General features: G+C 36.3%; 4 protein-coding genes across 4 annotated transcripts; all 4 read right to left on the reverse strand.

The window, feature by feature from the left end:
• Positions 1-1,535: 1,535 nt before the first annotated feature.
• On the reverse strand, positions 1,536-2,501 carry LOC132854339 (trace amine-associated receptor 13c-like). The gene has a single exon (XM_060882635.1). It carries the CDS (start codon positions 2,499-2,501, stop codon positions 1,536-1,538), a length of 966 nt encoding a protein of 321 aa, XP_060738618.1.
• A 3,028-nt stretch (positions 2,502-5,529) lies between these two features.
• Positions 5,530-6,525, reverse strand: LOC132854766 (trace amine-associated receptor 13c-like). The gene has a single exon (XM_060883373.1). The coding sequence runs from the start codon at positions 6,523-6,525 to the stop codon at positions 5,530-5,532; it is 996 nt and encodes a 331-aa protein (XP_060739356.1).
• Positions 6,526-9,031: 2,506 nt separating this feature from the next.
• LOC132854851 (trace amine-associated receptor 13c-like) lies at positions 9,032-10,021 on the reverse strand. The gene has a single exon (XM_060883493.1). The coding sequence runs from the start codon at positions 10,019-10,021 to the stop codon at positions 9,032-9,034; it is 990 nt and encodes a 329-aa protein (XP_060739476.1).
• Positions 10,022-13,514: 3,493 nt separating this feature from the next.
• LOC132854847 (trace amine-associated receptor 13c-like) lies at positions 13,515-14,507 on the reverse strand. Its single transcript, XM_060883487.1, has one exon. The coding sequence runs from the start codon at positions 14,505-14,507 to the stop codon at positions 13,515-13,517; it is 993 nt and encodes a 330-aa protein (XP_060739470.1).
• Positions 14,508-14,517: the final 10 nt, after the last annotated feature.

The following is a 14,517-nucleotide window of genomic DNA, read 5'->3' on the forward strand; positions in this document are numbered from 1 at the left end:
TATCTCTAAAATAAATGATTAAAGTAACATCTGTACATCTGCACCTGATCTTGCATATTCAGATTTCACCCAGCCTTTCATTCTGGAATTAATGCCATTTATAGTGGACTGTGAGCAATCTTCCCCAAGGCGATTGGAGGTAGGGTGCAGCCTACTGCTTATGTTAGTCACAGTCTTTGGCCCACTGAACACAACATGTCAAATTATAGATACGTGAAACTGTGGTTTTGGTGACAACTTAAGGTGACAAGACGAAGTGTTTGAATTTAATTTTATACAATCTGACAATTGTGTACTGATGAGGAGGTTGTCCTCAAATGTCATATGGAGTTGGCATCTCCTCTTAGTATGCCTGAAAACTTCATGGAGCAGAGTCCAACTGGAGCTGGTACATCTTTAGATGCCTTCTTAAACCTCGCAAACAAGACACCTGTAGCACCTAATCCCAGATTAGTGCCATGCTTTTACTTTTTATTCCTAGGCCATGCACTAGGTGCCTATCCAGATCCCTGACCTGTCGACAGACCCAGGTCTAAATCCTGTCTTTACAGCCCTTTCCACACAAAGATTTACAATTACTTAGCAGTGTTCTTTAACAGAAATAACAATATGGTTTCTCACCTTCCACGTGTCCAATTACACTGATTCCAGCGTTGAGGCGGCTCACAGTGAACTCCCGAGTCCTCTCACGCTCCTGGCCAATTTTGCGGTTAGAGGTGAAGTAAACAGCCTTCAAGGCTCAAGCGGTGCAAGGCTTCCCGGGAATCCCCAAAGTGAACTCTCAAACATGGAATCCTGCCAACAATGCCAACTTGTTGTGAAAGTTTGAGTTTTGAGACATTTAAAGTATAAAGTATCACACTGGTAGGCACAGGCAAGAGTAAAAAGGTTTCAGAACTTATTGTGTTCTGTTGTACAGCAGGACCAGACACTGCTAGTACAGCCTGAGTATGGCCGAGCCCCAATCAGTGATTACTTCAAGATTTTATAGGCATGTAAAAGCAAAACATCATCAATCATTAGCTTAAATGCACAACACCTGCTCACCTCCTGATCAAGCTAATCTTGTCTTACCAAGGTCTACTTGAAGCTGTTTATGAGCCTAAGTCCTGCTAATTCGTCTCCAGTCTCTTCTGTCCTTGTCACAATCTACAAAAACAACCACTGGCAATGACAGTTTTTAGTCACAACAACTACCATGAGTATAGAAGGACAAGGCCTTACAAAGATCTCTAGAGGAAAAATGTTCACCACAAATTTCACAGAAAATGAATCACAAGCACTGAAAATGTTATGACTGCTCATTTATGCCATAAAGGTTACTTTATTTTAAAAAATAAAATAAGTAAAAAAATTTAATCTCCACCACAAATATAATTTATTATACTCTATTATATACCTGATATAATACAGAACAAAAAAATGGTCAAATATATCATAAGAGCATTAACGTAAATCTTAATTTTATAGAAATATTTTGGGGTTATGCTAAAGATTTGTGACAAAGGTTAATTCATGAAAGAACATTGATTAATTCAGAGTCTGTCAGAAAAATATGTAGAGTTACAGTTAACACACCTCCTGAACCACGGATAAAACAGAGCATAAATAACTGGATTAATGGTGGAATTAAGACAAATCATGATCAGAACTTTCTGAATTGTTTCTGACTGTAGTTCAATAACATTCCCTAATAAACTGTAAATAAAAAATGGAAGTAAACACACCAGAAAGACAGACACTAAAATACCGAGGACTTTAGCTGCTTTTCTCTCAGATTTCATGGAGTATGAGGTGAGTTTCTGTGTTTTAGGCCGTGTGTGATTATTAAGCTCTCTGATAGCAGTGGCATGTTTCTTAGCAATCACAAAAACTCGAGTATACAATATGATTATGACAGAAAGTGGAAATATAAACAATACCACAAGATTAATTACAGACCAAACCTCATTCACAATTAATAAACATTCTCCAGGACACATTACAGAAGTTTCAGAGCTTCCACTGACATAATAAAATGCTGTCATATACGTAATACACACACACCAATTAGAATAAACCACAATGCACATAGTCCTCCTAGATATAGAACTTTTGTAGAGAAAAGGGTTTGACAAAGCCAAATACCGATCTACAGCAATCAGGGCAACATTATAAGTTGATATGGCCATGATGATACCAGCAATCAACAAAAAAGTGATGCAGAAATCTCTCCCAAAAATCCAGCATGACTCAATCGTCCAGATTAACATTGGCGGCATCACTAAAGCTCCAATAAGGAAATCCGACACAGCCAGAGAGAGCAGCAGCATGTTTGTTGGTGTGTGAAGCTGCTTGAAGTGAAGGACAGAGATGATGATGAGCAGATTTCCACACACTGTTAGCAGAACCACAGCAGCTGAACACACATACAGTAAGATATAAACTGCAGGAGATACAGATCTCTCTAGACAGGAGAAACGATCACAGCGATCAGACTGATTGAACTCCATCAGGTTCATTAATACAGCATTTTTCTAATGTCTACAGAGTTTAAGAAATACCATGTAGATTGGATGACATTGTAAAATAGTAAATATAAAAAATCAAATGACTTGAGGCTTAAGCAGTTCTAGTGGTTTTATAATTTAGAAGTGGAGTACGCCCCTGAGTTTGAGTGACAGCATAATACATATGATGTCATGCCTCTGTGGAACAAATAGATCTAGTTGGCAAAAGAAGTAAACCTGTTATTTTGCAGATTCAAGTTCTCACAAAAAATAAATGCAGGGAAATATGATGCAGGAAACAAGTATTGAACATGCTAACTGAAATGTATTTAATACTTGGAGCATATGTGGAGAAGCCTGATATGACAACTTCAAGACATGACTGTATCTGAATGAAGAAACTAATCAGTCACAGTTTTCACAGACAAAATGGTGCCATTCACTCCCAGTCTGCAAAAGCAGGGGGTTTCCCTCTGTGGTGATCTGATTTAGACATGGTGGTAAGTGCAATAAAAACGTAGGTGCCCAGTGACAACAGATGTGTGAGCCCATGTTATGAGTCTGGTCTGCAGGTATCTGCGAATAAAGAGCTTGTGAGGAAACTGCTGCCTAGAATTGGTGCAGTGACACTTCCAAATTGTTAACGGATATCTCCACTCCAGGTCGGAGGGTTATGCGGGAAAGAGCACATTCTAAGAGCTGGTGTGATAGGACAGGGTGAACAGGAAGTGGGCAAAAAACAGGGACCAGCAGGCTTGCTTGAGATCTGTGAGACTCATAAATGTGTGTTCGGCCTCCTACAACCAGTGTCTCTACTGTTCCAAAGCCAACTTGAGGCCTAGGAGTTCTTGATTACAAAGTCATAATTATAATCAGAAGTCATCAGCTTCAGAGAAAAGGAGAACGATTGAGCCGATCCATGAAATACTGTGACAGGACTCTCCCCATTTCTCTTCCAGAGGCATACACCACTACCACAAAGGGTTTGGTTAGGTCTGACTGCCTGACAATAAGGACTGTGGTGAAGACCAGGTTAAGCTTAAAAATTGCTTTCTCAGGTCTTTACTGGAGCAATGATGTGTGGGTGAGTGAGGGCACTGAAGCCTCGAATTAAACAAATTATTATGAAACTGAGTTAGTGTTAGCTGCCTTGGTTTGTGCCATCACTTCATTTATTCATGATGGTTTGTTATTTATAATATCAGTATAACCTGCTAGATTACGGCTCAAAATGAGCAACAAACTGGAAAAACTACAAAGAACTGCTGATGGTGTGTTACAATAGTTTACAACAGAACAAATGCTGTCTTTACTACAGACTGTAAGGAAAAATAATGAATCTATATAATTCTCAATTGAACAATAATACTTTGTTTATTCATCAAAAATAGTTTGTGTAGCTGTTACTGAAAAGTAAATTTTTGGTCTGTTTATATTTACTAAAATGGAATGAGAAGGGTATAAAATTGTACTGCAGTCAGTCACTAGAGGGCCTCAGACATTTTGGCTTCACATTTAAATCCTTGTCATGATGTAACTCAGATACAGTATAGAGTCAATAGGAATATCAAAGATTAATGCAGAGCTTCCTTAATTGAGGAAGCAAAAAAGGTGCTTTCTAAGTTTTCAGTTTGAATCAAGTGGACATTTTACACAACCAAGTACAATGAAATAGTGTAAAATCTATTACAATGATTTAAATATGATTCTAAGACTATTGTCACCTGATTTTCATAAAAAAACATTATTTTATTATATTTAAAACTTCTGGCATTTAATTCCTGTACAACTTATGCATTCACCAGTTTAGATACAAAAGATAATTAAAAGTGGACCACCTATCAACACAATAGCAACCACCTAGGTAAATGTTTTCCAATGTTTAAGTGTTCAGAAATTCATATCCTGAATTTATATATTGCTGCAAAGATGTTTTATGATAATTAAGTCCCTAGTCAGCTCACATCAAAATATAGTTGCAAGAATAAGTTTGTGATACCTGGATTACTGGATACCTGGATCACTGAGTTACTTATAACATGTTTGCTTTTATCCAGGTCTTAATAATAGACAGATCCATTCAACCAAATTTGACATCACACAAATGTTACACATGACACTTTTACACTATTTAAACATTCACTATCTAGGTTTTAAAATATATGTAAACCACTGAACTAAAACCTGTCCAAAGACTAAATGTAGTCGGTCACTGCCCTATAAAACACACAGTATATGATTACTGTCCAGTCCTTTTAAGAAAGTTACAGTATGCCATGCCCTGAATCATTCCCTGATCAAGCAAATTTCAGAAGACATGGTGGACAAAGCATCATGGTTGCATCATGATTTGCAGCATTCTGCTGCCTCAGGGCCTAAAGAGCATGCAGTGAATTCAAAATGAATTAAATGAATTGATTAAGAACATTTACTGTAGAATATGAGTGAACTGTTCTGTGACCCCCTGAAATGTTGTTTGATGCAACAAGATAATTCATAAAAATACACTGGTATATGAACAACAGAATGGTTTAAAAAGAATAGTGCAATCTTGACATATTTTAAATACTGGCCTGAAAAAAGAAATGTTGGTGCAGTTTCTTTATTATTTCATAAAGGTGTCTACAGCAGAAATGACATTAAGCACAGAATCATTGTCCACATTATTAATTATATCCAAGTGTTCAAAAAGCAAAGTATATCTTAATATACAATTAAATAAATATAATTAAGGAAGAACTTCATCTTCGGCCCAAACAACTTTACTTTTGCTGTTTTTGACATTTCTTTTAAAAAGTTTTTTTTTTTTTAATATAAATTTTGCTATTATTTTATGATTCTGAAACAAATCAAAATCTCACTATCACTATGTATAATATTGCAGCACATTACATATGATAGCAAAACAATTTTTTTTATTATATAACAGTAAATATATCATATATATTATATTAATACTAACTATTTGATTTGTAAGAGCAGTTTAATGTATAGTTTATTGTATATGAATCTAAACATCAGAAGGAGTAAAAAAAACTTTTCAAGAAAGAACATTTATTAATGCAGAGTCTTTTTTAAATATTTGCAGAGTTATAATTAATTTAACACACCTCCTGAACCACGGATAAAACAGAGCATAAATAACTGGATTAACAGTAGAATTAAGATAAAGAATGATCAAAACTTTCTGAAATGTTTCTGCCTGTAGTTCAATAACATTCCCTAATAAACTGTAAATAAAATATGGAAGTAAACACACCAGAAACACAGACACTAAAATACCGAGGACTTTAGCTGCTTTTCTCTCAGATTTCATGGAGTATGAGGTGATTTTCTGTGTTTGAGGCCGTGTGTGATTATTAAGCTCTCTGATAGCAGTGGCATGTTTCTTAGCAATCACAAAAACTCGAGTATACAATATGATTATGACAGAAAGTGGAAATATAAAGGAATATATGAGATCAATTACAGTCCAAACATCATTCAGAAAAAATATATAACACTCTCCAGGACACATTACAGAACCCGTGAGGGCTCCAGTGAAATAAAATAGTGCTATATTATATGCCAGACTCACACACCAGATACAATAAACTACGATGCACATTGTCCTTATAGAGATTGTGTTTGTGTAGAGAAAAGGGTTTGAGAGAGCAAAATACCTATCTACAGAGATCAGAGCAATATTATAGATGGACAAGTTCATTAGAGGGCCACCAGTAAGCATAAAACATATGCAAAAATCTCTCCCAAAAATCCAGCATGACTCTATAAACCAGATGAACACCAGTAGCATTACAAAAACTCCAACAAGGAAATCTGACACAGCCAGAGAGAGCAGCAGCATGTTTGTTGGTGTGTGAAGCTGCTTAAAGTGAAGAACAGAGATGATGACAAGCATATTTCCACACACTGTTAGCAGAACCACAGCAGCTGAACACACATACAGTAAGATATAAACTGCAGGAGATACAGATCTCTCTGGACAGGAGAAATGATCACAGCGATTAGACTGATTAAACTCTGTCAAGTTCATCAATACAGCATTTCTCTAATGTTTACATAGTAAAAAAAGTAGCTCATAAATTCATGCAATTTATTCATTACCAAACATTCAGTGTAACATCATAATTAAATGGCTTAAACAGCTCTGGTAGTTTTATAGATAAGAAACTGAACACGCCCTCAGGGTGACACCAAGATTTGCATGATGTCATGTGTTGTTGGAACAAAATATCTAGTGGATTTTGGCAGGATATTGGCAGGAGAATAAGCTACCTCAACGTCATACTATGTAAAAAAATATTTCAAAGTATTCTGCACTTATGGGAAGGCCCTTCGCAGAACCGGTTTTTGAAGCACATGTAAACACAAGCCAGTTTTAAATGGTGAAAAGCTCAGGTGACATAGCTGTGCGTTTGAGCAAGACTATAAAAGGGCATCTTTGTCATATTTTCCCAGATTCGGATTGTTTGATGTAAGATGTCATGCAAGAGAATGTAATGAGAGAAGGAACTTGATGGTGCCTCATGGCTTGATGCTATAGGAGTGCCAATGTGATTCAAGATGCTTTGTCATTTCAACCATATATATCTGATATTGCACAAAGTTAAATGAAACACAATTTCTCTGGGATCATGCTGCTATTTATGTAGCACCATGACACACCAAAGCTCAAGATTAAAAGCATGTAGTGTGTATCTTGATGCAAACACCACTGACTTGTCAAGGCATGGACTCCACAAAACCACTGAAGTTATAAGATCGACATAAGCAAGAGCTCCTTTAACCCTTGTAACTTTTTTAAGCACATTCCACAGATGCTTAATTGGATTATGGTGTGGTGGATTTGGAAACCCAAATGGGTTGTGGACGACTGATCAGAAGGTCATGAGTTCAAATCCCAGGTCCACCAACCAGCCAAGTCAAGTCAGGAAGCTAGGAACTAAGCAACCCTAGGAAATAAGCATGGCAACAGAAGAAAAGCCAGAGAATGAGTCAGGGAGCCCTCTGCAGGGAAATTAAATGCACCTCCTTAACCATTAAATACACTTCCTAAACCATGGACAGAACAGAGCATAAATAATTGATTTAATGGTTCAGTTATGACAAAACACATGCATTATTTTTTCAAATGTTTCGTCGGAGGTTGCACTCGGCCCCCCTTGCTCGGCCCCCCTTGCTCAGCTGTGGACGTTGCTCGGCCCCCCTTGCTCGGCTGTGGACGACACCTGCCTCGCCGCGGGCCTCGCTCCCCCCACCTGCCTCGCCACATGCCTTGCTCCCCCACCTGCCTCGCCGTGTGCCTTGCTCCCCCCTCCCGGACCCGTCGGCACTGTCAGGACGGATTGGCGTGTCGGGGGGCTAGAGGGGGGCTATTGTCAGAACTCTGCCCGGACTTTGGCCATGTGCCTTTTTGTTTATGTTCTGTGTTCACGTGTCTGCCCCGCCCTTGTCTTTTCCTCCCCGCCTCTGCACACCTGTCCCTCATGTCTGATTAATTATTTGTACTATTTAGTTGAGCCACGTTGCCTTGATTTTTAACCAAATTGAACCGACTTGGTTCTTGACACATTCTGTATCATTTTAAAGATATTCCACATTGTATCATGTAAAATATGTACATTAATGCTGCAATAGATGGTCATTACTTGTACTACCCCAGTAACAAGGAATGGTACAATTTAACACCCGTAGATTGTCCCATCTATCAGTAATTATTTTTGGATTTTGAAGCTGATTACATACTGAATTTTATATTTAAGGTTTTTAGTTCTATGTTAAAAGGTCCAGAAGTTAGGATCTTGAGTCAGTAGGTGCTGCCTAAAATCACATTCACTTACTGCATCGCTTAAATAAAGTATAAGTATAAAATAATAAGAAACAACAAAGTAAAAGTATAAAATAATAAGAACATAAGAAAATAAAAATACTAAAACATTGGCTGAAGAAGAAAAAAGCACAATCCTTCCTGTCCTGGGTCTGTTAAAATTAGTTACAATCATTATGCACAATACATATTTCTCTTTTTTTTTTTCCTTTTTGGTTGCTGTAGGCTGATCAAGTAGTTTGGGGATATGCCAAAAATTGAATTGTAATTCATTTCATGCCTAATGTTATGCAAATCCATGGGGTCCTGATCATGTATATATTAAAAATGACTTAAATCCTAGTATGTATTATAGTATGAGTGTGTTTAAAGTAATAAAGATATCCACAATTAGTCAAAGAGCATTAATGTTTGATTACTTCCATGTTTGCTAATTAATCTCAGTTATATGCCATGTTGGGAGTCATTTTACTGACGTAATTAATCTCAATAATAATTACTAATAATTACTCTATTATATATCTCTATATAAAAATACATTAAAAACAATCCGACTTAAGACAAATAATCCAGAATCCATGATTCTGATATATGGACGTGAATTTACACCTTTTGTAATATAAATATGATGGATAATCCAGAAAAAAAACTCTAATACTTTATTATATAACATTGTTCAGGAATTCCTATCTCTGCCGTTAAGGTTATTACATTATACAACTTGTATTAATGCAGAGTCTGATTTGAATATTTGCAGATTTATGATTAATTTAACACACCTCCTGAACCATGGGTAAAATAGAGCATAAATAACTGGATTCATGGTGGAATTTAGATAAAGCACAAACATGACTTTTTGAAAAGATGCTAACTCACATTCAATAACATTCCCTAATAAACTGTAAATAAAATATGGAAGTAAACACACTAGAAACACAGACACTAAAATACTGAGGACTTTAGCTGCTTTTCTCTCAGATTTCATGGAGTATGAGGTGATTTTCTGTGTTTTAGGCCGTGTGTGATTATTAAGCTCTCTGATAGCAGTGGCATGTTTCTTAGCAATCATAAAAATTCGAGTATACAATATGATTATGACAGAAAGTGGAAATATAAATGTAACTACAAGATCAATAGCAGATAAAAGATCATTTAGAACAACAAAACACTCTCCGGGGCAGACTGCAATATTTATGATATTCCTGTTGAAATACTGAAGCACTAAATTATATACCATAGAAACAAACCAGTTAGAAAAAACCACAGTGCACATTGTTCTCACAGAGATTTTGTTGGTGTATAGAAAAGGGTTTGAGAGAGCCAAATATCGATCCACAGCAATCAGAACAATATGATATATGGATAAGCTTGTAAGAAAATATCCAATCATCATTACACAGATGCAGAAATCTATCCCTAAGATCCAGCATGACTCGATCATCCAGATTAACATCGATGGCATCACTAAAGCTCCAATAAGGAAATCCGACACAGCCAGAGAGAGCAGCAGCATGTTTGTTGGTGTGTGAAGCTGCTTGAAGTGAAGAACAGAGATGATGATGAGCAGATTTCCACACACTGTTAGCAGAACCACAGCAGCTGAACACACGTACAGTAAGATATAAACTGCAGGAGATACAGATCTCTCTGGACAGGAGAACTGATCACATCGATCAGACTGATTAAACTCCATCAGGTTCATCTATACTATGTTTAAAGATAAATGTAAAACAAAATAAAAACTTAGTTATCAGTTGTTGCCAATGAAAAATTATAGTTATTCAATTTCCTTGTCAAAATAAATCATTGTTTAAACATCTGGGCTATTTTATACTTTGGAAATTGGTCACACCCTCAAATTTAATTGGCTGTTGGAAATATAATGTCATGTCTTTTTGTAACTGTGGGTGTAAAAGGTATTAGCCACATATTTTAACCTGTATATAATTATATATACTTATTGTGTGTGTGTACATTTTGGATGTTTATTAGATTAGGATCTTGCTGGCCACAAAGTATAATTTTTAGTATATTTTAAGATCCAACTATAGGTCTGTCCACTGATCTTTCCCCAATGGGACCTCCATTAGCCCTTGTTGCAGTCCATTTTAAAAGTAGGTGGGCAACTGGACCATCTAGACAGGTGGAAGATGGGCTCCTTTTGGGTTTTGGGTTTGGTGCCTCTCAAGGTTTCTTCCTTTAATAAATTCTCATCAAACCTTGTATAAACTCTGGCCACCACTGTGGCTATCCCTAGTATGAATTTTAATTTGAATGCATAATGAAAATTCACAATAGTTCATGAAGTGAAAATTAAATAAATAAATAAATAAAATGAAGCACACGCTGCAGCTGGACTACAGCTTTAATGTCATATTGTTACATTAACCAGAAACAAAACTAAACAAGTATAACACACACTACAATGATTTTTTTTTTTTTTTTGGTGCCACCCCAAGATTTGCTGTGACCTCCTCTGGCCACCCCTATTAAAAGTTCTTCTTAACTACCATCACCTTTGGTTTGATAAATCTACATGTAGATGAATTTAAAATAAAATAGATAACCTTTATTTTAGTGTTTTAAATTGCATGGAGTTTTGAAAGAGCATAATTTTCACAAAGTGTTTGAGTCTGATTATATCTCAAATCAATAACCCAAATAACTGTTGAAGTAAATTTGTTTGATTTATGAGCAACAATAATAAATACAGTGAAGGATAGATGTATAAATGTATTGAACAGAAAATCACAGACAGGATTTAAAATAGTAAAATTAGTTTCAAATCTGACATCTACAGATATAGTACATACTGTATAACTGTCATAAAAAAATAGAATTAATATACTCTATATCGTCATTGTTTTTGTTTATCACCAAGTAAAAAATAATCTTTACTGAATGGCCATTTGATTACAACAAAAATGTTTGTATAATGTTTACACAGTACTGTATACAGTATGTATACATGTTAATTCAGTAACTTGCATTCAGTCACATTATTTAAAACTCTGTGACAATGTCAGAGACGCAGGGGTAAAAATGGACCCAAATGCAGGACAGCTTAACAAAAAACAGGATTTATTAACTTAAAAAACACGAAACAAGACAAAGACGAACCAGTCAAGGACAACAGAGGATTCCGCGCTGCACAAGGCAACGCGGATCAAATAAATAGACAAGACAAGCAGAAACATGAGGAACAGGTGTGCAGGAAGAGACAAGGGCGGGGCAGACACGTGAACAAGGAACATAAACAAAAGGCACATGGCCAAAGTCCAGGCAGAGTCTTGACAGACAAACCAAATTTCCATCTATCTATGTGTTCTTTCAGTGAAATATGAATGTAATGCCACAGAATAATTCTCACTCATGTAAAATGACGGGTTGACGAGTTCATTACAAAGTGTCTGGGCTTAGCGCATGTTTATCAGAACAAAACAGAACTAATGTTCAGGCTAAATCAAAGGATATAAAGGTCCTAGATAGAGTCGTAAACAAATGGTATCACAGAGACAGCCTAGGTCAGAGCATGTCATAGATATATTCAAAATATTACATACAATTTATTTTTTCATTTGCACATTATAAAACAACTGATTTTAATTTATTTGTCACATTTCAACATGCAGCTTTAGAAATGCATTTTTGAATCATAAAAGAACATTGATTAATGCAGAGTCTGTCTGGAATATTTGCAGAGTTATGATTAATTTAACACACATAGAAATAGAAATACATATAATTTATATTATTTATTTTTATTCTTTTTGTGAGTAAATGAGAAGTAAGAATTTCATTGTATGGTCTAAACCATTGTGTTGTCATTGTGCACATGACAATAAACCTCTTGAATCTTGAAATTTTAGTTCCTGACAGCTTACGACCAAGGTTCTTTAGTGGTGCCACTGGTCCCCTGTGTTTTGCCATCCTGGTATCACTCTGGCCACCCTCCAACTTTGGTTCTAGTGGCCCACGTTCTGAAGGGTTGTGTGAGAATTTGTTTCCACTTGTCCCACCTGTGCCTAGCATAAGAGTTTCAGGGTTCCCCAGACTGGATTTCTGCACCCCCTTCCTGTCCCTTGGCATCCCTGATCCCACATCTGTCTGCCTCAAACTCGCCAGGATTCACCGCATTCACCCTACCTTTCACATGTCCTACCTCAAGCCCCTCCAAGCCTGATCCTTGGTTCCTGCCTCCAGGCCCCCTCCACCCACCCAGTTCATTGATGGTGGTCCTGCATATACAATGTCTATTGAGGTCCAGGTGCCATGGCAGAGGATTAAAGTATTTGGTTAATTGAGAAGGTTATGGCCCTGAGGAGTGTTCCTGGGTTCCTGTCCGCCACAGGAAGCACATTTTCACAATGAATACCCAGACCAGCCTGGTGGGCTGTCTTGTGAGACCCCTTTTAATTCTGTAAATATTTCTGTTTACCAATTTATCTTTATGGACTATTTTCCATTGTCTCTACCTGTGTATATATTTGGTTCAATGTTTATGCCATGTATAAACTCTGTACAATATGTTGTTAGGAATTTTTCTCCTGTTTTTTTTTTTTTAGTTAGCCCTGTGTTTTTCTTTATGTTCATTATTTCTGATGATTTCTTTGTTTTGTTACATTGTCTCTCTTGTTAGTACTAGCATTCAGTATGGGTTTGTGTTAATTATATGTTTACCTTCAAAATTGTTTTCCTCTGCAGTTGTTCATTAAATCACAACATTTCTCTGCTTTCTGGCTTCTTTGCAGTTGGGTTCTTAATGACCAGTCCCTGACATCACCTGATTTTTAGTTAAAACAGTGACTGACAGGTAGTTTTTTACCCAGGTTTATTAGATTAACAATTTACACAGAAATGCAAACCAACTAATTAGGAGGAACTATATCATGATCCAAACCACACTGACAGCTGAACAAATGGTTCAATAGGAAGGATAAGTAGAAGGATTTGTGATGTTTTGGATTAATGAAGTTATTCAAAGCAAAAGGATATACAATGAAAAATGATGTCATTTACTGTAATTTAGCTTGAGAAGTATTTATTCCTATACTTAAGGAGTGAGTGGTCTGTGGGTTTTATCTAAAGGTAAATCCAAGAAAATAAAACTTGAACAGAAAGTTAAATTATATAAACTATAGTATTATTTGGGCAGAAAAAAGTGATAGAACAGAACAGAAGTGAAAAAATGCTATTCATGAAAAGATACTGATTAATGCAGAGTCTTTCTGGAATATTTGCAGAGTTACGATTAATTTCATACACCTTCTAAACCACGGGTAAAACAGAGCATAAATAAGTGGATTAATGGTGGAATTAAGATAAGCCACAATTACAAGTTTCTGAAATGTTTCTGTCTGCAGTTTAATAAAATTGTCTAAAAAACTGTAAATAAGATATGGGAGTAAACCGGACAAAAACACAGACACTAAAATACTGAGGACTTTAGCTGCTTTTCTCTCAGATTGCATGGAGTGTGAGGTGATTTTCTGTGCTTTAGGCTGTGTGTGATTATTAAGCTCTCTGATAGCAGTGGCATGTTTCTTAGCAATCACAAAAACTCGAGTATACAATATGATTATGACAGAAAGTGGAAATATAAATGAAAATATTAGATCAATTACATACCAAACCTCATTAAGCAAGTAATAACACTCTCCAGGACACATTACAAAATTCATTAACTTTCCATTAAAAAAAAAGATTGTCATGATATAAAGCAGACACACAAACCAGTTAAAATAAACCACAATGCACATCATCCTCTTAGTGACTGTGTTTGTGTAGAGAAATGGGTTTGACAGAGCCAAATACCGATCTACAGCAATCAGAACAATATTGTATATAGATAGGCTCATGAGGACTCCACCAATCCACAAAAATACAATGCAGAAATCTCTTCCAAAAATCCAGCATGATTCAATCGTCCAGATGAACATAGCTGGCATCACTAAAGCTCCAATGAGGAAATCTGACACAGCCAGAGAGAGCACCAGCATGTTTGTTGGTGTGTGAAGCTGCTTGAAGTGAAGAATAGAGATGATGATGAGCAGATTTCCACACATTGTTAGCAGAACCACAGCAGCTGAACACACGTACAGTAAGCAGTAAACAGCAGGAGATACAGATCTCTCTGGACAGGAGAAATGATCACAGCCATCAGACTGATTAAATTCTGTCAGGTTCATCAATAAAGCA

Source organism: Tachysurus vachellii, chromosome 12, assembly GCF_030014155.1.
Source record: "Tachysurus vachellii isolate PV-2020 chromosome 12, HZAU_Pvac_v1, whole genome shotgun sequence".
Lineage (NCBI taxonomy): Eukaryota > Metazoa > Chordata > Actinopteri > Siluriformes > Bagridae > Tachysurus > Tachysurus vachellii.

Bases quoted from the DNA above. Each gene is read 5' to 3' on its own strand.
- LOC132854766 (XM_060883373.1), bottom strand. From the start codon at position 6,525: ATGAACTTGACAGAGTTTAATCAGTCTAATCGCTGTGATCATTTCTCC.
- LOC132854847 (XM_060883487.1), bottom strand. From the start codon at position 14,507: ATGAACCTGACAGAATTTAATCAGTCTGATGGCTGTGATCATTTCTCC.
- LOC132854339 (XM_060882635.1), bottom strand. From the start codon at position 2,501: ATGAACCTGATGGAGTTCAATCAGTCTGATCGCTGTGATCGTTTCTCC.
- LOC132854851 (XM_060883493.1), bottom strand. From the start codon at position 10,021: ATGAACCTGATGGAGTTTAATCAGTCTGATCGATGTGATCAGTTCTCC.